At 34.6% G+C, this 23221-nt stretch overlaps 1 protein-coding gene across 1 annotated transcript in view; it reads right to left on the reverse strand.

The window, feature by feature from the left end:
- Positions 1-1133: 1133 nt before the first annotated feature.
- LOC115758042 (uncharacterized protein DDB_G0271670-like) overlaps positions 1134-23221 on the reverse strand; it is a gene marked incomplete at its 3' end in the record, with an annotated part of 44163 nt that continues 22075 nt past the window's right edge. The window contains 2 exon segments of the mRNA XM_030698555.1: positions 1134-1318; positions 1321-1892. Coding sequence (XP_030554415.1) covers positions 1134-1318; positions 1321-1861 — 726 coding nt within the window.

A 23221-nucleotide genomic window follows, 5' to 3' on the forward strand; every position in this document is an offset into this window, starting at 1 on the left:
TACGAGCAACGACAACAATCGCCTTAGACTTAAAATTAAACAAAAATAAACTTGAAACTTGAGAGAAAAAAAAAACTGATTTAAGCTCGGTTCGGCTATCGACGGATCGGCGTCTTCAATGTTGTTTTCCTATTGGCATTGTTGCTGTTGTTCTTGTTGTTGTTGTTGCTGTTGGTTTCTGCTGATTCGCCAAGCAACTATGCGCCAGCAGGCACAGATCGAGCCCAGGCAAGCCAATGCGAGCCCAAGCGAACTGAGCCAACGAGGACATGCGAAATTTTTTATTTATTGCTGACAATTGCACAAACTTTTTTGTGATCTCATTTTGTTGGTGTTGTTGTTGTTGTTGTCGCTGTTTTGTTTTTTGCTCAGTTTTTATGGTCATTAAAATTGGGACAAATATTTGACCGAGTGTTGCTGCCGCTGTTGTATTAAGTTTTCGGCATTTGTTTTTTATTTATTTACTCGTTTTTGTTTTGTTTTTGTTATTGTTGTTTTGTTTTTGTTTTTGCGCACGACATGGCTTCAGCCTGCGGCTGCTTTATAACGTTTTGTAGCGTAAAATGTTTGACGCCAAGTTTGCCCTTGACGCTCGGCCTGAGTTGCAGGAATTGTCAAAGTTGTTGTAGTGGCAACATTTTGCGGCAAGCTCGCTGATTTCATGATTAGCCAGTCGGTGCCGCGACTAATTAATGATCGCCGCGCCGCTTGCATGCTAATTAAATGCAAACCAATTTAAGTATTCAACTAGAGATGCGCGCGTGACCATATTATTTGTCACGCAGAACCAAGCGAGACTATTTTCGTGTCAATGGCAAGAGTTTAGAATAGATTTTAGAGGAGTTAAATATAGTTTTCTGCGTGATTCGTAATATTGCACTACATTTTCGATTTCAAAAAGGCACTAACTTTTATAAATAATGCAAGAATCGAATTTGGTTTATAATACCCCATTTTTCTATTAAAAACGCAATTAATTTTGTTTTATTATCTCTTCAACTATGCACTTGATCGTTTTTATCCGCCCAGCTGATCTATTTCGATTGCGCTTCATTTAACCCCCTTAAGCACGACTCACGCAGTTGCTCTGATTAGAAAATTCTAATTGGAAATGTTTGCGTTTAGCGACTCACCGACTCGGTTTTGATGTTGAGCGCCAGCACATGCGACGAGCTGTTGGAGGAGACAGATGGCGGCGAAGCGGGCGTGGCACCGCCACATGGTGACTGCGCCGCAGCGGCCGCTGGCGAGCAGCGGCTGAGCAGCGGGCTGGCCTCGCGCAGGGGGCTGGCGAGGGCGACGCCGATGCCGATCGTGCCGCTTGGGAGTAGGGCGAACCGGGCGACTTGTTGGCATTTGTGGAGCAATTGGAGGGCACTACGGCCGCGGTGGTACAGCTGGTCAAAGTGCTGGCTGACGAGCTGGACGAGCTGGATGAGCTGGAGGAGGAGGATGATGATGAGCTGCTGCTGCTGTTGGCATTGCTGTTGTTGTTATTGTTGCTACTGTTAATATTGTTGTTGCTGCTGCTGCTGCATATCAATGCTTGCATTTTGGTATTGTTGTTGTTGTTGTTATTGTTGCTGACGGCGCTGTTGTTGTTGTTGACACTAGCACCTGGCATGATGCTGCCATCGCAAAACTCTCGCTTTACAATGTTGCTGGCAGTGTTGTTGCTGCTGCCGTTGTTGTTGCTGTTGCTGCTGCTGTTATTGTTGTTATTGTTGTTGCTGCTGCTGCTGCCGGGCGTCGCTACAATAGCCGCCTCGCAGGGCAGCACCGTACCCAGCATCTTGTCGAGCTTATACTGTGACGTGGTGGATTCAGCGGCGCCGGCAGAGTCCTCGCAGCCCTCGGCCATGTCACTGACCCGCTCGCATTGTGTGCGCCGTCTGCAAGAAAGGTGAGCAAAGAAGTCAAGAGTTGCCTTAATCAACAGTTCAGCTTCAAAGGATCATCTTAACAGGTTGTCATCGTGTGGGTGTAAACAATAAATGAATGACTTGCATGAGTTATATTTCGTATATATGACAAAATTTAACGCTGTGCAGCAGGATTCGAGTTCCCCTTTGTCTGCTTTGTCAGCAACTATTCGGCATATTAGCTTATAGGTTTGATAGAACTAAATTATTTTCTATTTGTAATCATCTAATTAATAAAATCAATATGCTATTGCGCGAAATAAAGTGAAATTTGAAGTCTTACAGTAATATTTTAATTAGAATAATAGTTCTACATATAATTTCTACCTTAGCTAAGAATATAACCTGTTGCTTTATCCGTCTAAGACCTATTAACGGCTGGCTGAACCCTTGCTTAGCATTAATATAATAATAATATAATAATACTTGAAATATCTGGAAACAATAAAAAGAGCATTTATCAGCCTGAATTTTAAATATATCCCTGCCGGAATACAAGTGTCCTCATACAAAAACTTAACTTCTGACCTGTAGGAGCTTTTTTATATCGAAAAGATATAAAATTAATTTCGCAAGAGTATCTAATTTTCGGCACCTCGAGGGTATAATATTTGTGAAATTTCTTAATAGGTATGCCAATGTGTCTACGGAAGTTAATTGCCATTAAAATGCAGCTGGTTATGCGAACAACCCTATCGACGGGCATTTGGCTAAATGGTGACTGTACCTGTGCCTTTTGCCTGCTACGGCTCATAATTTAGAATTTACATTTATCGAATATATTTCGTGCACTTAAAACTCATGCCCAAGCGCATTAATTTCATTAATTATCCCTGTTGCCATCCGGTTGACCACAGCAACACAGCAAAAGCAACAAACAAAATAACAAAAGCCAAAAGCAGCGTCAGCGGCAAGGGGGAAGCGGAAAAGGCGGAGGCGGGCCTTTGGTGTGGGAAGCGTCGCACACATGCCGCATAATTTTGCAAATGCAAAACGTTGCCTCGAGTCCGAGTCCTGTGCATGTCCTTGCAAGCCACGACGACCTGCACTGGACAATGACTCCGCCGTGGAAGAAGGGGATTCGCAAAGTAGCTACAGCAGCGCAGTGTGGCTTCCAGCGGGTGGTTAGGGCTGCCCGCCGCCTGTCGTAATCGAAAATTTTACACCTACTCCGCATTATAATTTATATGCCTGGCGGGACGGGGTCCAGACTCTGAAAGGGAATGAGTCACGTCTGGCAAGAAAGTTTTTGTTATACATACATACATATGTTTCGAGCTATATAAATGCGAAAGTCTTTTGTGTATATAAGAGATCAGTGTATGTGCGAAACTTTTTTCATAAATCATGGAGGGATGTGCTTAAGACTTCAGGCCATGAGGAAATCTTATGAGAAATAGTCTCTAAATTTTATAAGACAAAACATAACTGATCAAAATAAAAATACAAATAACTACATTAATTAAAAAAAAATAAAAATATAAAAAAATACTTAAAAATAAATTCGACAAAATAAAAACTTAGTGAACTAATAAAAGAAAAAATTAAAAATCTTTAAAAAAAAATAGGGAATATTTACATAATGTTAAAAGCTTCTGTTCTCGTACTTGCATTATTTGACAAGATTTCAAGAAGATTTCGACATCAAATAGATGTCTAGTTTAAGCCTTTTATGCTTCAATGGGTAAACTGCAAATTGACTGAGCCGAGTTAAGGCGCCTAAATGAAGGCAACCAGCAAAGTATGCCCAAATCATTTGCTTCCATACCTTGACATTTGTGTCCAACTCAGTCTCACGCACACACCCACAAAATGCGTGTTACTCGTATAGAGGCGCCTGGTCGAAAATCGAACACTAAATGCGAAAGTCGAGCTACGATTCTGGATGTGTTGTTCCTGTCTTCGGCTTCGGTACACAAAACGGGCGTTGATTTTAATGCATAATGCAAATGGATGTGCATGTGTATGCCACTGAGTCTGAGTGTGTGTGTGTTTGAGTTTCTGTTGTTGCAGTTGTTGTTGTTGTCGGCAACTATGCAGGCAACTCGCCTACAACTGTCTGCAGTTGTAATAATGCAAAGCCGCCATGACCAACGTCATCAACAACAACAGCAACTGCACTCAGAGAAGGAGGTCGAGTCGAAGCTGGTGTCAGAGTCGGGAGTCCGAGTCACAGACGACACTGGGCAGCCGGCAGCAGTCAACGAACGCACTTTTCCGGCCACGTCGCCGACGTCGTTGGTCATAATGAGCCACAAGCTGGGGAAGGTGGGCAGGCGGGATGGCGAGGACGATGCCTTGCAAGTTGTGTGCAGGACATGTAATGCCCGAGTCAGGGCAGCAGACGTTGTATTGTAGATTTTGGACAGGAAGTGGACAGCACGAGGAGCCGAAGCACAGGCCACTCGCATCGGCCAGAGAAGGAGTAATAATTAATTTTGTACATTGCATGCAAATGTCTGGGCCCTGGTCGTAACCAACTGCTGGTCTGGGCTAAGAGCCACCCACCCGGTTCGAGGCATGTGGCATATGCATAAGCAGCAAACAATGCAAAACAAAGCAACACACGAATGCACAGCAGCAGAAACAACACCAAAATAATTTCTACAGAGAGAGAAAAGGTATGGTAACTACTTAGGAGACATGCCAAGAATATAATTTGATAGGCTCAGTGTATGGGCACGTGCGAACGAGATGGCTGAGTTGAGGCTTAATGAGCAATTGTTGCTGCTGCACCTTGGCAACATGTTGTGAAAGTTAGTCGTAAATACGGAAAATTGCAGCGACAAAATATGCCAGCCAAATTAAGTACAATTTGCGCATATTAAAACTCTGTCTAAATTGCACAGGCGAGCAGCAACTTGCAGCATGCAACAGCGCTTCCTGCAGCAGCAGCAACAGCAGCAACTATGCTGCTGCAAATCTAATCAATAACCGACAAACTGGTAGAATTTCATGTAGCACACTAAATAGCACGATTAATTATCGCTATGGCCGGGCAGCTATAATTCAAATCAAGTGCTGGTATGTGTTTGTTGTTGTTTTTTTTTTTTTGTAAGCAGCAGCAACATGCAACATCTGCAACATGCGCTGGCCTATCGCACATAACGCATTACAAACCGGTCTAATTATACTCATTTTGTTGCCGCAACGCGCTTGCAACATGTTGCTGCTGTAAAATCTAGCTATAAATTGCAATCTCCATGCAACTTTCTATTGCTAAAAATTTATCATTTGAGACACTCGACCGGCCAATGTCTTGGCCAGCGTTTTGTCTTGCCCCATTCGAGAGCGGTCCGGAGCGGCAGTTCCTCGCCAATATTCAAATTAATAAAATCATCAATAATTTTGCATAGCTGCAACATGCTGAACATGTTGCTGCCACGGCTGCTGCTGCCACTTGTTGTAATTAATAGTCAAACTAAATTGTAGCACATTCTGCCATCCATTCGGAGGTATCGCTTCAAATGTGGCACAAAGCAATTTCTGATTGGAAAACTGCGTCCGGCTTGAGCCAAACTCCAATTTATGCCGCAGGCTATTAAATTGCCTTTTGATTTGTAATTAGCACAGAATGCACATTAAATGCCAAGCGAATGGCGACTTCTTTAAGCCTGCGTATCTGGCCGACGGCAGGGAAGGGGGCGGGGCGGCCTCGGTGCAACTTTTTGGCAGCCAAACTTTGCGAGTGTCGGCCTGAAAAATAATCAATAATGCGCCCCATGCCACAGGGTGGCCAGCACAACATTAAGTCATTCAGTTAAAATTATTTATGCAACATTTACTTACGCACACACACAGACAATAACACACACAAACACACACCCGAACACACGTGAGCTAAAAAGTTTTCTGGCTGAGTTGTTGTTGGCCATTGCATTGTTTTAGGGTTGTTGTTGTCGGGGATGTTCATGCACTGGCACGAGTGTGTGTGTGTGTGTATGTCTATTCGTCTGCATGTGTGTGGGTGTGTGAGTAAACGTGCAATTTTCTTAAAAATTACACACGATTACACATGAAATACAACCGTTAAGGTGGAACATTATGTAAAGTAGATAGAATGGTATGAGGGCGTAATGGGGGTATGGGGGGGAGCGATGGTAATGAAAGCACGAGCAGAGCTTGTAGTTTTCCAAATTGAGTCAGAGCCATAAAGTTTGGAGGGTGCACTGCTAAACGGATTACAAAGACTCAAGTGTGCGTTGGCTGAAAGCTATGCGATATAAGTAGATCCAATATGAGAAGCAAAATATATATTTAAGAGATGTTGGAAAATATTTAATTATAAATGTAAAGTAAAGAATTTCAAATCTTTAAGGTAAATCCAAATTGTTTAATTAAAATATTTTAGTTAGTTAAGCTTAGAAGACTCCATTAATGCATCTATATTTTTTGCGTACATCTAAATTTTTCGTCTCCAGCTCTTCAAAACTATGCGATGTGCTGCAAGAACTTTATATTAAAATCGATATTTACATATACTTTATACCTATATATACTATGTAAGTAGGGGCTGATTCTATATACATTTCCAAAAAACTTGCTTACCCTACACTTACTTTTACGTTTGATTGATATTGCTTCTTGAAGCAATCTTAAATCAATGTTATTGATAATTTAAACCATTTTAATTTTTATAAATATATATATATATATATATATATATATATATATATATATATATATATGTGGAGCATCGATTTCAGGGACCCCAAAAAGTGGGGGTTTTCTCTTTGGGGAATCATGATGGAACTTCTAAATTAACCTCTGGGAAATTTTAACGGTCTTAGAAGCATAGCCTCGTGACTTATGAGAAATTTTATATACAACCATTATTTTGGGTACACACCATGTAACGTGTTTTACGAGGACTCAGTTCCCGAAATACTCTCAGTATATAACATAAAAATTTTCCGTATAATGAACTTTATATATAAGGTCAGTTTTAGGAACAAAAACGCAGGGTTGCCATATGCAGACCTTTTTGCATAAGCAACGTGTATTATAAGGACACAGGAACGATGAGATTTGGTCCAGTTCACACTTCAATTTAGTAAATAACAGTCAAATAGCTGTCCCCAAAAACATACTGATTTTATATAAATATAGAGACTCATATATAGAGGTTATGAGGACTAGGGAACAGTGAATTTCGATAAAACTCACTAAACTAAATAAATATAACGCTAAACCACGTAAGACTCAGCAATATTTTATTAAATTTATACATTTTAAATTTAGTGGCAGACTGGCTTAATTGAAATTAAGAGTCAAATTTATTTTGAATGTAGTTTTGGATCACTTTAGGTTAAAGTAAAATTAATAATGTGAATTAACATAAATGACGTTATTAAATACATGCATTTAAAATGAATTTTTTTTTAATTCCAAAATTTTTTAACATAAATTAATATTAATATACGAAAAAGTATAATCCACTTATTTTAAATATGGTCAACATATTTATTATTTAATCTATTTGCGGAGTTCCTTGATTTAGCCTTGCGCTGATTATCTATCCATGTTTTTACTTGCGCCGGTGTCCTACATTTTAGATATGTAGAATTATTTATAACTGTGTTGCATTGATTAAGTGACGGCAATCCTTTAAGCGACAACAGGTCGCCAAAAGCCTGGTATATTTCTTCACGCTCTTCATTCGACCACCGGTTTCTTATCGTTTTTCCAAATGATGATCCTGTTAAATAATAGAGTTTAATACAATTTAGTGTGAAAAAGAATAACGTTTTAGTAATATAGAAAAATATTAAAAACTTTGCAGTCGGTTGCAACCGTCGCAATACTCAATCATAGACCAATAACAGATTAATACAGCCTACCAGAACAATTTATTAGGTGATATCAATTTTAAACATTCGCCACGCACCCAGTCAATCGTAGGCAAACTAATTTTTATCGATCTTCAGAGTAGTCCATCAATAGTATTCATGAAAAAGTTAGTCAAGCTCTAAGATTCTGTAAGATTTGCGATTGTGCAATTTAAAACGATTTTTAGGATTTACAACGCCCCCAGTGGTCGTCATTATATAATTGTAGCACTTTACCTATCGTGGATATATACGTGTATATATTTCAAGCCCAAAGTTTCTAACTTCAATGGGCCCGCAAAATAAGCACGATATATTTTTTCACTTTGCGAATGAGGATAAATAGGACAGACTAATCGCAATGCATGTAAGCACGTGACAAAAATATGTAGGTTGCAATTCAATACTCACTACTTGGACGCTTTCCTTTTGCATTGGATTTTTCTACAATTTCATCATCGGAAATATTAAATTCGCTTTCTGATCGCTGTTCAGAATAATCTGATTCCGAATCCTCTAAAGGATCATCTGCAAAATACATTTTAAGTATAATGTAAAAACATTGACAATAGGGCTTATTGGATAAGTAATTATTAGATAAGTTAAAATATTATATTCTACACAATAACTACACTTAGTATCACTCACAACCTTGATGAATATATTTACTCACTTTCTTTTAACTGATCAAGGGCTACTGTGTTTTCATCCTCAACATTATTTCCAAGAGCTGCCATAAGCATCTGGGATACTTCGGCAATCTCCGCTACTGTTACAGGGATTCTGTAGATTTCTTTGTGTATATCTTTATGATGACCCATAAAATTGGCAAGCCTATCAATTTGGACATCTTCGACGTTAAGCATCGATGTATAGGTAGCTAAATGCTTTCGAAGCATCGTTCCCCTTAAGGCCCCTGGGCAGCGAGCCCCACACTCCAGGGCAAATCTTTTTAGAATGGGGCAAGCCCGTACATACTGCTTTGCTAAAGGCTTGGCGTTAGGCACGCTAAATATGTAATCATTATTTTTCTTAACACCAGCTCTTTTACGATATTTAAGAATAGTTTCAATACAATACTTGTCAAACGGTGTGAGCAGCACTGGCACAGTTCGATTTAGTTTTCCACGGATAGTCAACCTTGTGTATTTTTGAGCAATTTCTCTAGTTTCTTTCGTGAGACGGTCGAAGTTTTCTTTATCCACATTTTCATCGATGGCGTGGCCTGTTAGATAGTTCTCAATTGTTAGTCTTTCAATTTCACCAGCTCTACGGCGGTTAAAAATTTGAAGGCCAATTAGTGTGCTTTGTATTAACGATGTCCATGACAAAAAATCAAACTTAATTTTCAGCACACTAAGAGAATTTTCAGACTTTTTTATCACATAATCAAAAAGTTTTTTGATGTCTTCTTTACATGGTAAGATAGTTGGTAGAGCTCTCTTTTTCTTTGACTGATCTTCTATAGCTTTTTTGTTTATAAAAAGAGGGATTTCGGTTTCCCATAGAACAAGAAAATCTTTAATTATTTTTTTTTTTTCATGATTTTGTGTTTTTATGCAATGAGTCCATAATATTTTTGCGCACTTTTTAATTAAAGTTGTAAGGTTCGTTGCGACTGAAGGTGTTTTAAAAAACAACAAAGAAGAGTCCCACTGAGCCACTTTTCTGATACAAGATATCATTAAATCCAAATGTTTGGGATTAATGGCGTCTTTAAGTTCCTGTATCTCATTGGGTTCAGATTTTTTTATTTCACATAATAGTCTGCTTAGCAATCTCATGTTTGCTCTGATCATATCGTACTGAAGTTCGCCGTGCTTCATAGATTCTGCGTTTGCGAATAAAACAATCAATTCATCATATATCAGATTCCGAGAAATTGGATCATCATTTAAAACAGGCATTATTTTTGTGCGCACAACGTCGTTTGCACTTTTATGCATAAAGCCGGTTTTGGAGCGACCTTGTTTAAGCAAGTCACGAGTTCCTTTCTTATGATCGCTGCCTTTGCAATTATTAATATGACTTCGTATTGTGCTTTTGGGAAAAAATCCAGAACATCCCTTGCAACATATGAAATCAACAACTTCATTTTTAGAATTAACTCGCTTTTGACGGGGCACGATTAGAGTTCCATTATTTAACGATGCATCGATATTATGGATATAATCACCATTTTTTCTAATTTCATCAATAAGTAATCTCCGAGTTTTGTCATTTTTCGGCAGGCATATGAATTTTTGTACTTGCGGCTCATTTTTATGAACAAGCTGCAAGTGACGAGCGAATTTTGTTTGCAACTTATTGCAAAATAAGCAAAAATGTTTCTTACAATTTTTTTGGGTTTTCGCAGTTTGAATAATCAAATCCCTGACATCACTTAGTGGAGTTTCAGTTGTGTAAGTAAAAACTTGTTTATTGGTTGAATTATTTAAAATGCTGGACTGGTTAGTTATATCCGGAGTATAACTGGAATCGAATCCATGAGTGGAATCTGGACAGTTAGTATTAAGCGATTGAAATGTATCATTTATCGTTGAATGATTTTGATTTTTTGCCGATGAATCTAGCCTATCATAGCCAAATTCGTTAAGTAGTTCCAAAGATCTTCTATTAGTCGATGAATTTTTAGTTGTATTGATAAATTCTTCGGATGCATCTATTTGAATATATTTAATAATAAATATATAACGAGGAATCCATATTAATTATTACTGGACATAATTCAATATTTTAAGTAAATATTTCGTATCTAATATAGTAGCACCAGGAGCTGTGCCTATATACATATTTAAGAACATTTATTTTACTTAACTTTCAGACCTGTAAGGATGTGATAGTATGACATAGTGTATACCTCCACTTCACTTGCAGTTAATTAATCATTCGGATGTGTCTCTATTACATCTTATATTTTAATGTATACAATTATTTTTATATTACGTTAAGCAGAATGAACGTTATTAAAAAATGTATATCTGTACTGATCATGATAAGCATTTTATTTATATATAGATAAATATTTATATTTTTCATTACCTTTACTAGAAACATATTAATATGAGACGAGAACAAGACAGCTGATAGGAACACAAACTAGCTGGAACGAACACGAATCAGTTAACAAACTATAAATTGGGTGATGTCAAGTATATAAAGTTAGCATTAGTAAATAAATATTAAAATTAGCAAAAAACGGTTTAGATATGTCGGGAGGCATATAGCTTAAAAGAGAATATACTAATCCAAGTAACGCAATGACGGATTGTTTCTTTGATATAGTAATTTTATGATAAGTTAATCAGATCTTACCAATATGAAAAATTTTTAATTCATAACATATAAGGTATTGAATCTTTTAATGTATATCTTCAGATTCTGGCTTTGAAACTGTGCTAATCAAAATTATACACATTTAACGCTTAAAATTGTGAAGGATTGCATTTATTTGCTGTGTCACTATTTGACTTATCTTTAAAAGTCAAATTTAACATTAGAATTTTAAACGGACGTTAATATTGCAAGTACTGGATTTATCTTCATTCGTTGCTGATTCACTTTCATTTAATTTAGTGCCTGCTTCTAGTGTCTATAAATATTTTAGGTATAAGGGAAAGTTTCCTTTCATTTTTGTTTCATAATTTTGTGTTTAATTGCAATGAGTCCATAATATTTTTGCTTACTCTTTTATTAAAGTTGTAAGGTTCGTTGCGACTGAAGGTGTTTTTAAAAAAAACTTCGAAGAACTGAGCAACTTTTCTGATACAAGATATTAAATCCAAATGTTTGGGATAAATGGCGTCTTTAAGTTCCTATATCTCATTGGAATCCGATTTTTTATTTCATGTAATAGTCTGCTTATCAATTTCATTTTTGCTCTGATCATATCGTACTGAAGGTCGCCGTGCTTCATAGAGTCTACGTTTGCAAATAAAATAACGTCACTTGCACTTTTATGCATTGGGCAGGTTTTAGATCGACCTTGTTTAAGCAAGTCACGAGTTCGTTTTTTATGTTCGCTGCCGTTGCAATTATTTATGACTCCGCATTGTGGTTTTGGGGAAAAATCCAGAACATCCCTTGCAACATTTGACAAAATATTAGTCTTTAGAGTTAACTGGCTTTTGACAGGGCATGATTAGAGTTTCGTTATTTAATTATGCATCGATATTATCGATTTTATCGCTATTTTTCCAAATCTCAATAATAAGTTATCTGCTAATTATATCATTTTTCAAGGGTCATAAAAATGTTTTTACTTGCAGCTAATTATTATGTACGAACTGCAAGTGACGAGCTAATTTTGTTTGTAATTTATTACAGAAAAAGCAAAAATAAAAGTTACAATTTTTTGGGTTTTCGCAGTTGGAATAATCAAATCCCTTACATCACTTAGTGGAGTTACAGTTGTGTACGTTGAACCTTTTTTGTGTTGGAACACTTTATATAGTGCTGGACTTACTTATATCCGCAGTATAGTTGGAATCAACTACTTGGGTGGAACGTAGATAATTAGTACCAAGCGATTGATATGTATAGAATGCTTTTGCTTTTTTGATGGTGAGACTGGCCAACAAGAGGCCAGGCAAGGGATAAGTATTTTATTTATACATTTATTTCTTTTACATATTAATATAAGACGGACACAAGACAGCTGAATCAAACACATAATAGCTGGAGCAAACACAAAACAGGTAAGAATCCATAAGGTGAGTATTCTCAAGTATATAAAGTTAGCTTTAGTTAAAATATACAAATATATATAAATAATATAAATAATATATAATAAGGATGTACGTCAGAAGGCATATGGCGTACAAGAGAATATTCTAATTTAAGAAATGTAATGACAAATTGTGTATATTATATAGTATTTTTATGATAATTTCCTCAGATGTTGCCAATATGATTAACTCATAATACAATTTAAGACTGAACACTCAATAATAAATATATCACAATATATAACTCTGCCAGAAATTTTATGCAAATGATTTTTTATTTAGTCCTATTGGGCTTAATTTACTTATTTGCATACATACCGAAAGCTTCAAATTGGCCCGGGTTGCACTTATTTGTTGTGTCACTTTCTAAATTAAAGTCTGCTACTGGCGCGCCTTTAAAAGACAATGTTAATTAATTAATTTTAATATGACGTTAGTGTTTTACTTACTGGATTTATCTTCGTTAGTTGTTGATTCACTTTCACTGAACTTAGTGGCTGCTTCTAGTAATTCTATAAATATTTTATGTATTATTAATTTAAAAGTAACAAAATTGTTATATATGTACACACCATTATTAAGTTTCTGACATTGCTTCTCCAATATTTCTCGATCTTCTAAAGAAATATAAGAACATATACATACAAATACATATAATTATTGAAGGGAGAAATGTCAAGCCCAACTTACCATTCGAATCAATAATTTCCGCTTCAAAACTGCCTTTGCTGAATTTTGCAATGCAAATTTTACACCCTTCGTCTATTTTAATTTTTTTTTTTGGCAATACATAATATTGCTCGCACTTAATTAAGAAATACATCCTCTCGCACGCTTTCCAGAAATTTAATGGCGCCAAGTTTTCGAGCTACGCGACGAGTCAACACACGACAAGTCAAGTCATTTCTGTAAATATACTTTTAAGGCAGCTCTGCACTATCAAATTGAATACTCGAAACGCGTTCATTTTGCTCGTTTAATGGTAATCGATATTTATGCAATTAAAATAAGAGTAAAATAAGATGTGAGAAATATATTTGATTGATGATGGATGGTGATCACGAAAGCGGTCATAAAGAATAACTGCTAGCGGAAATAACTGTTTTAATTGGGAAAAAAATTAAGCCCATTTTTTGTTAATAGATTCTTATTTTCATGCTACTATCGATATCTTACTTACATGTGAAGCAAGGTTTGTATTACGTCATAATACAAATAGAAAATACATTTTACTCTTCATGCATTATTATTAAACATTTCATGTTGCTTAATTAAACTAAGTTAATAATAATGCTTATAAATATTAAATAATTATTTCACTAAATTACCTATAGATGCCCGATTAATTGTAAGCATTTTTAACTAAAGACTCTAACTTAAAAATACGTTTTACATATATGGGCCTTGTACGTGATTTGAGTTAATAAAAAAACCAAGCTTATAAATAAAAAATTTGTTTTATTTTTTTATACTAAAATCACGTACAAATATATTTATAACAAAATTTTATTAGGTAAGAGTCGATAGTTAAATTTTCTTACGATAACTTGACTTTGGTCAAGATATCTTGAAAAAAAAAAATTATTTTTTCTTACAACTTAATTATCGACCAATCGTTCCTCTAGCAATTATACGTTAAAATGGTCCGATGTTGACATGATTTTGCGTATATATGAGGAGTATAGTATAACTAATAAGTGCCGAGTTTGGTCAAGATATTTTAAAATACGAAAAAATTTGTCATACAACAACTTAGTTTTCGACCGATCGTCCCCATGGCTGCTATATGTTAAAATGTTCCTATGTTAACATGATTTTGAGGAGGAGTTAGTCAAACTAATAGGTGCCGAGTTTTGTCAAGATATCTTGAACAACAAAAATGTTTTCCATACAACAACGTAATTTTCGACCGATATTTCCTATGGTGTGTAACAGGCAGAAGGAAGCATCTCCGAGCCTATAAAGTATATATATTCTTGATCAGCATCAATAGCCGAGTCGATCTAGCCATGCCCGTCTGTCTGTTCGTCCGTCCGTATGTATGAACGCAAGGATCTCAGAACCTGTAAGAGCTAGAGATTTGAAATTTTTTGCTGTTGGACCTCCTAGGTCCCGCGCAGATCGAGTTTGTTTCCGATATTCAATAACATGCCGCGTTTCCATGTAATCGATAAAAATCGATATCGAAGTCTGATTTTTTGAGAAAATTGGGCAAATAATAAGAGCTATAGTCCCCAAATTGACTCGTAGCTTGCAGAATAGAATGTATATATCAAGTATCTTTTCGTTTTATATATATCACCCCCTCCCCTTTACTGTGTCGAAAGAAGATGGTTTAGGGTATTCCCTAGTCGGGAGCTTCCGACTAGAGCCTCTTACTTGTTTTAACATATGTTCTGCGTGCATAAGAAAGAGGAACTTTTGCAAAGTTTCATAAAAATAGTTTCAAAACGGAAAGACTAGTTCTCATAGAAACAGACAGACGAACAGGCGGACATGGCAATATCGACTGGGCTGTTGATACTGATCAAGAATATATATACTTTATGGGGTCGGAGATGTCTTCTTCTATGCGTTACATATTTCACGACAAAATTATAATACCCTCTTCAAGGGTATAACAAGGCCTACACATAAAATATTTGTTTTATTTTTCAATAAACTCAGAATACATAAAATGCCCAAATATATTTAAAATATATTTTATTGAGTCTTTAGGTAAATTTTCTTACAATTAATCGAGCATATATCGGTAATTTAGACAAACATGTATTTTATAAATATAAGCATTATTATTAACTTTGTTTAATTAAGCAACATTATAACATATAATTGCTAGAGGAACGATTGGTCGATAATTAAGTTGTAAGAAAAAATAATTTTTTTTTTCAAGATATCTTGACCAAAGTCAAGTTATCGTAAGAAAATTTAACTATCGACTCTTACCTAATAAAATTTTGTTATAAATATATTTGTACGTGATTTTAGTATAAAAAAATAAAACAAATTTTTTATTTATAAGCTTGGTTTTTTTATTAACTCAAATCACGTACAAGGCCCATATATGTAAAACGTATTTTTAAGTTAGAGTCTTTAGTTAAAAATGCTTACAATTAATCGGGCATCTATAGGTAATTTTTATTATTAACTTAGTTTAATTAAGCAACATGAAATGTTTAATAATAATGCATGAAGAGTAAAATGTATTTTCTATTTGTATTATGACGTAATACAAACCTTGCTTCACATGTAAGTAAGATATCGATAGTAGCATGAAAATAAGAATCTATTAACAAAAAAAGGGCTTAATTTTTTTCCCAATTAAAACAGTTATTTCCGCTAGCAGTTATTCTTTATGACCGCTTTCGTGATCACCATCCATCATCAATCAAATATATTTCTCACATCTTATTTTACTCTTATTTTAATTGCATAAATATCGATTACCATCAAACGAGCAAAATGAACGCGTTTCGAGTATTCAATTTGATAGTGCAGAGCTGCCTTAAAAGTATATTTACAGAAATGACTTGACTTGTCGTGTGTTGACTCGTCGCGTAGCTCGAAAACTTGGCGCCATTAAATTTCTGGAAAGCGTGCGAGAGGATGTATTTCTTAATTAAGTGCGAGCAATATTATGTATTGCCAAAAAAAAAAATTAAAATAGACGAAGGGTGTAAAATTTGCATTGCAAAATTCAGCAAAGGCAGTTTTGAAGCGGAAATTATTGATTCGAATGGTAAGTTGGGCTTGACATTTCTCCCTTCAATAATTATATGTATTTGTATGTATATGTTCTTATATTTCTTTAGAAGATCGAGAAATATTGGAGAAGCAATGTCAGAAACTTAATAATGGTGTGTACATATATAACAATTTTGTTACTTTTAAATTAATAATACATAAAATATTTATAGAATTACTAGAAGCAGCCACTAAGTTCAGTGAAAGTGAATCAACAACTAACGAAGATAAATCCAGTAAGTAAAACACTAACGTCATATTAAAATTAATTAATTAACATTGTCTTTTAAAGGCGCGCCAGTAGCAGACTTTAATTTAGAAAGTGACACAACAAATAAGTGCAACCCGGGCCAATTTGAAGCTTTCGGTATGTATGCAAATAAGTAAATTAAGCCCAATAGGACTAAATAAAAAATCATTTGCATAAAATTTCTGGCAGAGTTATATATTGTGATATATTTATTATTGAGTGTTCAGTCTTAAATTGTATTATGAGTTAATCATATTGGCAACATCTGAGGAAATTATCATAAAAATACTATATAATATACACAATTTGTCATTACATTTCTTAAATTAGAATATTCTCTTGTACGCCATATGCCTTCTGACGTACATCCTTATTATATATTATTTATATTATTTATATATATTTGTATATTTTAACTAAAGCTAACTTTATATACTTGAGAATACTCACCTTATGGATTCTTACCTGTTTTGTGTTTGCTCCAGCTATTATGTGTTTGATTCAGCTGTCTTGTGTCCGTCTTATATTAATATGTAAAAGAAATAAATGTATAAATAAAATACTTATCCCTTGCCTGGCCTCTTGTTGGCCAGTCTCACCATCAAAAAAGCAAAAGCATTCTATACATATCAATCGCTTGGTACTAATTATCTACGTTCCACCCAAGTAGTTAAGTAAGTCCAGCACTATATAAAGTGTTCCAACAAAAAAAAAGGTTCAACGTACACAACTGTAACTCCACTAAGTGATGTAAGGGATTTGATTATTCCAACTGCGAAAACCCAAAAAATTGTAACTTTTATTTTTGCTTTTTCTGTAATAAATTACAAACAAAATTAGCTCGTCACTTGCAGTTCGTACATAATAATTAGCTGCAAGTAAAAACATTTTTATGACCCTTGAAAAATGATATAATTAGCAGATAACTTATTATTGAGATTTGGAAAAATAGCGATAAAATCGATAATATCGATGCATAATTAAATAACGAAACTCTAATCATGCCCTGTCAAAAGCCAGTTAACTCTAAAGACTAATATTTTGTCAAATGTTGCAAGGGATGTTCTGGATTTTTCCCCAAAACCACAATGCGGAGTCATAAATAATTGCAACGGCAGCGAACATAAAAAACGAACTCGTGACTTGCTTAAACAAGGTCGATCTAAAACCTGCCCAATGCATAAAAGTGCAAGTGACGTTATTTTATTTGCAAACGTAGACTCTATGAAGCACGGCGACCTTCAGTACGATATGATCAGAGCAAAAATGAAATTGATAAGCAGACTATTACATGAAATAAAAAATCGGATTCCAATGAGATATAGGAACTTAAAGACGCCATTTATCCCAAACATTTGGATTTAATATCTTGTATCAGAAAAGTTGCTCAGTTCTTCGAAGTTTTTTTTAAAAACACCTTCAGTCGCAACGAACCTTACAACTTTAATAAAAGAGTAAGCAAAAATATTATGGACTCATTGCAATTAAACACAAAATTATGAAACAAAAATGAAAGGAAACTTTCCCTTATACCTAAAATATTTATAGACACTAGAAGCAGGCACTAAATTAAATGAAAGTGAATCAGCAACGAATGAAGATAAATCCAGTACTTGCAATATTAATGTCCGTTTAAAATTCTAATGTTAAATTTGACTTTTAAAGATAAGTCAAATAGTGACACAGCAAATAAATGCAATCCTTCACAATTTTAAGCGTTAAATGTGTATAATTTTGATTAGCACAGTTTCAAAGCCAGAATCTGAAGATATACATTAAAAGATTCAATACCTTATATGTTATGAATTAAAAATTTTTCATATTGGTAAGATCTGATTAACTTATCATAAAATTACTATATCAAAGAAACAATCCGTCATTGCGTTACTTGGATTAGTATATTCTCTTTTAAGCTATATGCCTCCCGACATATCTAAACCGTTTTTTGCTAATTTTAATATTTATTTACTAATGCTAACTTTATATACTTGACATCACCCAATTTATAGTTTGTTAACTGATTCGTGTTCGTTCCAGCTAGTTTGTGTTCCTATCAGCTGTCTTGTTCTCGTCTCATATTAATATGTTTCTAGTAAAGGTAATGAAAAATATAAATATTTATCTATATATAAATAAAATGCTTATCATGATCAGTACAGATATACATTTTTTAATAACGTTCATTCTGCTTAACGTAATATAAAAATAATTGTATACATTAAAATATAAGATGTAATAGAGACACATCCGAATGATTAATTAACTGCAAGTGAAGTGGAGGTATACACTATGTCATACTATCACATCCTTACAGGTCTGAAAGTTAAGTAAAATAAATGTTCTTAAATATGTATATAGGCACAGCTCCTGGTGCTACTATATTAGATACGAAATATTTACTTAAAATATTGAATTATGTCCAGTAATAATTAATATGGATTCCTCGTTATATATTTATTATTAAATATATTCAAATAGATGCATCCGAAGAATTTATCAATACAACTAAAAATTCATCGACTAATAGAAGATCTTTGGAACTACTTAACGAATTTGGCTATGATAGGCTAGATTCATCGGCAAAAAATCAAAATCATTCAACGATAAATGATACATTTCAATCGCTTAATACTAACTGTCCAGATTCCACTCATGGATTCGATTCCAGTTATACTCCGGATATAACTAACCAGTCCAGCATTTTAAATAATTCAACCAATAAACAAGTTTTTACTTACACAACTGAAACTCCACTAAGTGATGTCAGGGATTTGATTATTCAAACTGCGAAAACCCAAAAAAATTGTAAGAAACATTTTTGCTTATTTTGCAATAAGTTGCAAACAAAATTCGCTCGTCACTTGCAGCTTGTTCATAAAAATGAGCCGCAAGTACAAAAATTCATATGCCTGCCGAAAAATGACAAAACTCGGAGATTACTTATTGATGAAATTAGAAAAAATGGTGATTATATCCATAATATCGATGCATCGTTAAATAATGGAACTCTAATCGTGCCCCGTCAAAAGCGAGTTAATTCTAAAAATGAAGTTGTTGATTTCATATGTTGCAAGGGATGTTCTGGATTTTTTCCCAAAAGCACAATACGAAGTCATATTAATAATTGCAAAGGCAGCGATCATAAGAAAGGAACTCGTGACTTGCTTAAACAAGGTCGCTCCAAAACCGGCTTTATGCATAAAAGTGCAAACGACGTTGTGCGCACAAAAATAATGCCTGTTTTAAATGATGATCCAATTTCTCGGAATCTGATATATGATGAATTGATTGTTTTATTCGCAAACGCAGAATCTATGAAGCACGGCGAACTTCAGTACGATATGATCAGAGCAAACATGAGATTGCTAAGCAGACTATTATGTGAAATAAAAAAATCTGAACCCAATGAGATACAGGAACTTAAAGACGCCATTAATCCCAAACATTTGGATTTAATGATATCTTGTATCAGAAAAGTGGCTCAGTGGGACTCTTCTTTGTTGTTTTTTAAAACACCTTCAGTCGCAACGAACCTTACAACTTTAATTAAAAAGTGCGCAAAAATATTATGGACTCATTGCATAAAAACACAAAATCATGAAAAAAAAAAAATAATTAAAGATTTTCTTGTTCTATGGGAAACCGAAATCCCTCTTTTTATAAACAAAAAAGCTATAGAAGATCAGTCAAAGAAAAAGAGAGCTCTACCAACTATCTTACCATGTAAAGAAGACATCAAAAAACTTTTTGATTATGTGATAAAAAAGTCTGAAAATTCTCTTAGTGTGCTGAAAATTAAGTTTGATTTTTTGTCATGGACATCGTTAATACAAAGCACACTAATTGGCCTTCAAATTTTTAACCGCCGTAGAGCTGGTGAAATTGAAAGACTAACAATTGAGAACTATCTAACAGGCCACGCCATCGATGAAAATGTGGATAAAGAAAACTTCGACCGTCTCACGAAAGAAACTAGAGAAATTGCTCAAAAATACACAAGGTTGACTATCCGTGGAAAACTAAATCGAACTGTGCCAGTGCTGCTCACACCGTTTGACAAGTATTGTATTGAAACTATTCTTAAATATCGTAAAAGAGCTGGTGTTAAGAAAAATAATGATTACATATTTAGCGTGCCTAACGCCAAGCCTTTAGCAAAGCAGTATGTACGGGCTTGCCCCATTCTAAAAAGATTTGCCCTGGAGTGTGGGGCTCGCTGCCCAGGGGCCTTAAGGGGAACGATGCTTCGAAAGCATTTAGCTACCTATACATCGATGCTTAACGTCGAAGATGTCCAAATTGATAGGCTTGCCAATTTTATGGGTCATCATAAAGATATACACAAAGAAATCTACAGAATCCCTGTAACAGTAGCGGAGATTGCCGAAGTATCCCAGATGCTTATGGCAGCTCTTGGAAATAATGTTGAGGATGAAAACACAGTAGCCCTTGATCAGTTAAAAGAAAGTGAGTAAATATATTCATCAAGGTTGTGAGTGATACTAAGTGTAGTTATTGTGTAGAATATAATATTTTAACTTATCTAATAATTACTTATCCAATAAGCCCTATTGTCAATGTTTTTACATTATACTTAAAATGTATTTTGCAGATGATCCTTTAGAGGATTCGGAATCAGATTATTCTGAACAGCGATCAGAAAGCGAATTTAATATTTCCGATGATGAAATTGTAGAAAAATCCAATGCAAAAGGAAAGCGTCCAAGTAGTGAGTATTGAATTGCAACCTACATATTTTTGTCACGTGCTTACATGCATTGCGATTAGTCTGTCCTATTTATCCTCATTCGCAAAGTGAAAAAATATATCGTGCTTATTTTGCGGGCCCATTGAAGTTAGAAACTTTGGGCTTGAAATATATACACGTATATATCCACGATAGGTAAAGTGCTACAATTATATAATGACGACCACTGGGGGCGTTGTAAATCCTAAAAATCGTTTTAAATTGCACAATCGCAAATCTTACAGAATCTTAGAGCTTGACTAACTTTTTCATGAATACTATTGATGGACTACTCTGAAGATCGATAAAAATTAGTTTGCCTACGATTGACTGGGTGCGTGGCGAATGTTTAAAATTGATATCACCTAATAAATTGTTCTGGTAGGCTGTATTAATCTGTTATTGGTCTATGATTGAGTATTGCGACGGTTGCAACCGACTGCAAAGTTTTTAATATTTTTCTATATTACTAAAACGTTATTCTTTTTCACACTAAATTGTATTAAACTCTATTATTTAACAGGATCATCATTTGGAAAAACGATAAGAAACCGGTGGTCGAATGAAGAGCGTGAAGAAATATACCAGGCTTTTGGCGACCTGTTGTCGCTTAAAGGATTGCCGTCACTTAATCAATGCAACACAGTTATAAATAATTCTACATATCTAAAATGTAGGACACCGGCGCAAGTAAAAACATGGATAGATAATCAGCGCAAGGCTAAATCAAGGAACTCCGCAAATAGATTAAATAATAAATATGTTGACCATATTTAAAATAAGTGGATTATACTTTTTCGTATATTAATATTAATTTATGTTAAAAAATTTTGGAATTAAAAAAAAATTCATTTTAAATGCATGTATTTAATAACGTCATTTATGTTAATTCACATTATTAATTTTACTTTAACCTAAAGTGATCCAAAACTACATTCAAAATAAATTTGACTCTTAATTTCAATTAAGCCAGTCTGCCACTAAATTTAAAATGTATAAATTTAATAAAATATTGCTGAGTCTTATGTGGTTTCGCGTTATATTTATTTAGTTTAGTGAGTTTTATCGAAATTCACTGTTCCCTAGTCCTCATAACCTCTATATATGAGTCTCTATATTTATATAAAATCAGTATGTTTTTGGGGACAGCTATTTGACTGTTATTTACTAAATTGAAGTGTGAACTGGACCAAATCTCATCGTTCCTGTGTCCTTATAATACACGTTGCGTTTTTGTCCCTAAAACTTACCTTATATATAAAGTACATTATAACGAACAATTTTTGTGTTATATACTGAGAGTATTTCGGGAACTGAGTCCCCATAAAACACGTTACCCTAAATGGAGTTTGTTTCATTTCATTTTCATTTCGTAGAGTTGCCACATCGACCAAATGAGGATATATACATATTAGTAAAAAACATATATTATGGGAGAACTAGCGTACGAATTGTGTTTTGTTCTTTTTTAATGATCAAATGCATGCAAAATAAACCTAATCAGATTACATCATAGTTATGCAGATGTCAGCAAACGCATTTAAAATCTGTGTTCCCGAAAAATCTTCTCGCCATAAAGTGGACCAACTTTAAGATAATATAAAAATTATAGTATTTGAGGTACAGGCAAAGTGCTGGTTGGATAATGTTAAGAAAAGGTATTGTTATTTTTATTAACCCTTAGGTTTCTTCTAAGAACTAAGAATTATGAAGAATTATGAAAAGTCCCCAAAAGAGACATTCCAGTCCTAAAAATTTTAAGGTCAGTCCCCAAAAGAGCGAATTGTCCCCATAACCAACGCAGCATACAAAAAATGTCCTTATTATCGATGCTCCACATATATATATATATATATATATATATATATATATCTAGTTTTAGAAAACAGTTTTCTGTGTTGGGACTAGAAATTATTCTATATAAGCCGGTTAAAACTCGTTTCCTATCAACTCAGTCTAAATAACCTTAGGACAAATGGAGAGAGAGAGAGCGAGTGAGAGAG

The sequence above is a fragment of the Drosophila novamexicana genome, unplaced genomic scaffold, assembly GCF_003285875.2.
Source record: "Drosophila novamexicana strain 15010-1031.04,08,12 unplaced genomic scaffold, DnovRS2.1 tig00000121-arrow-pilon, whole genome shotgun sequence".
Classification (NCBI taxonomy): domain Eukaryota; kingdom Metazoa; phylum Arthropoda; class Insecta; order Diptera; family Drosophilidae; genus Drosophila; species Drosophila novamexicana.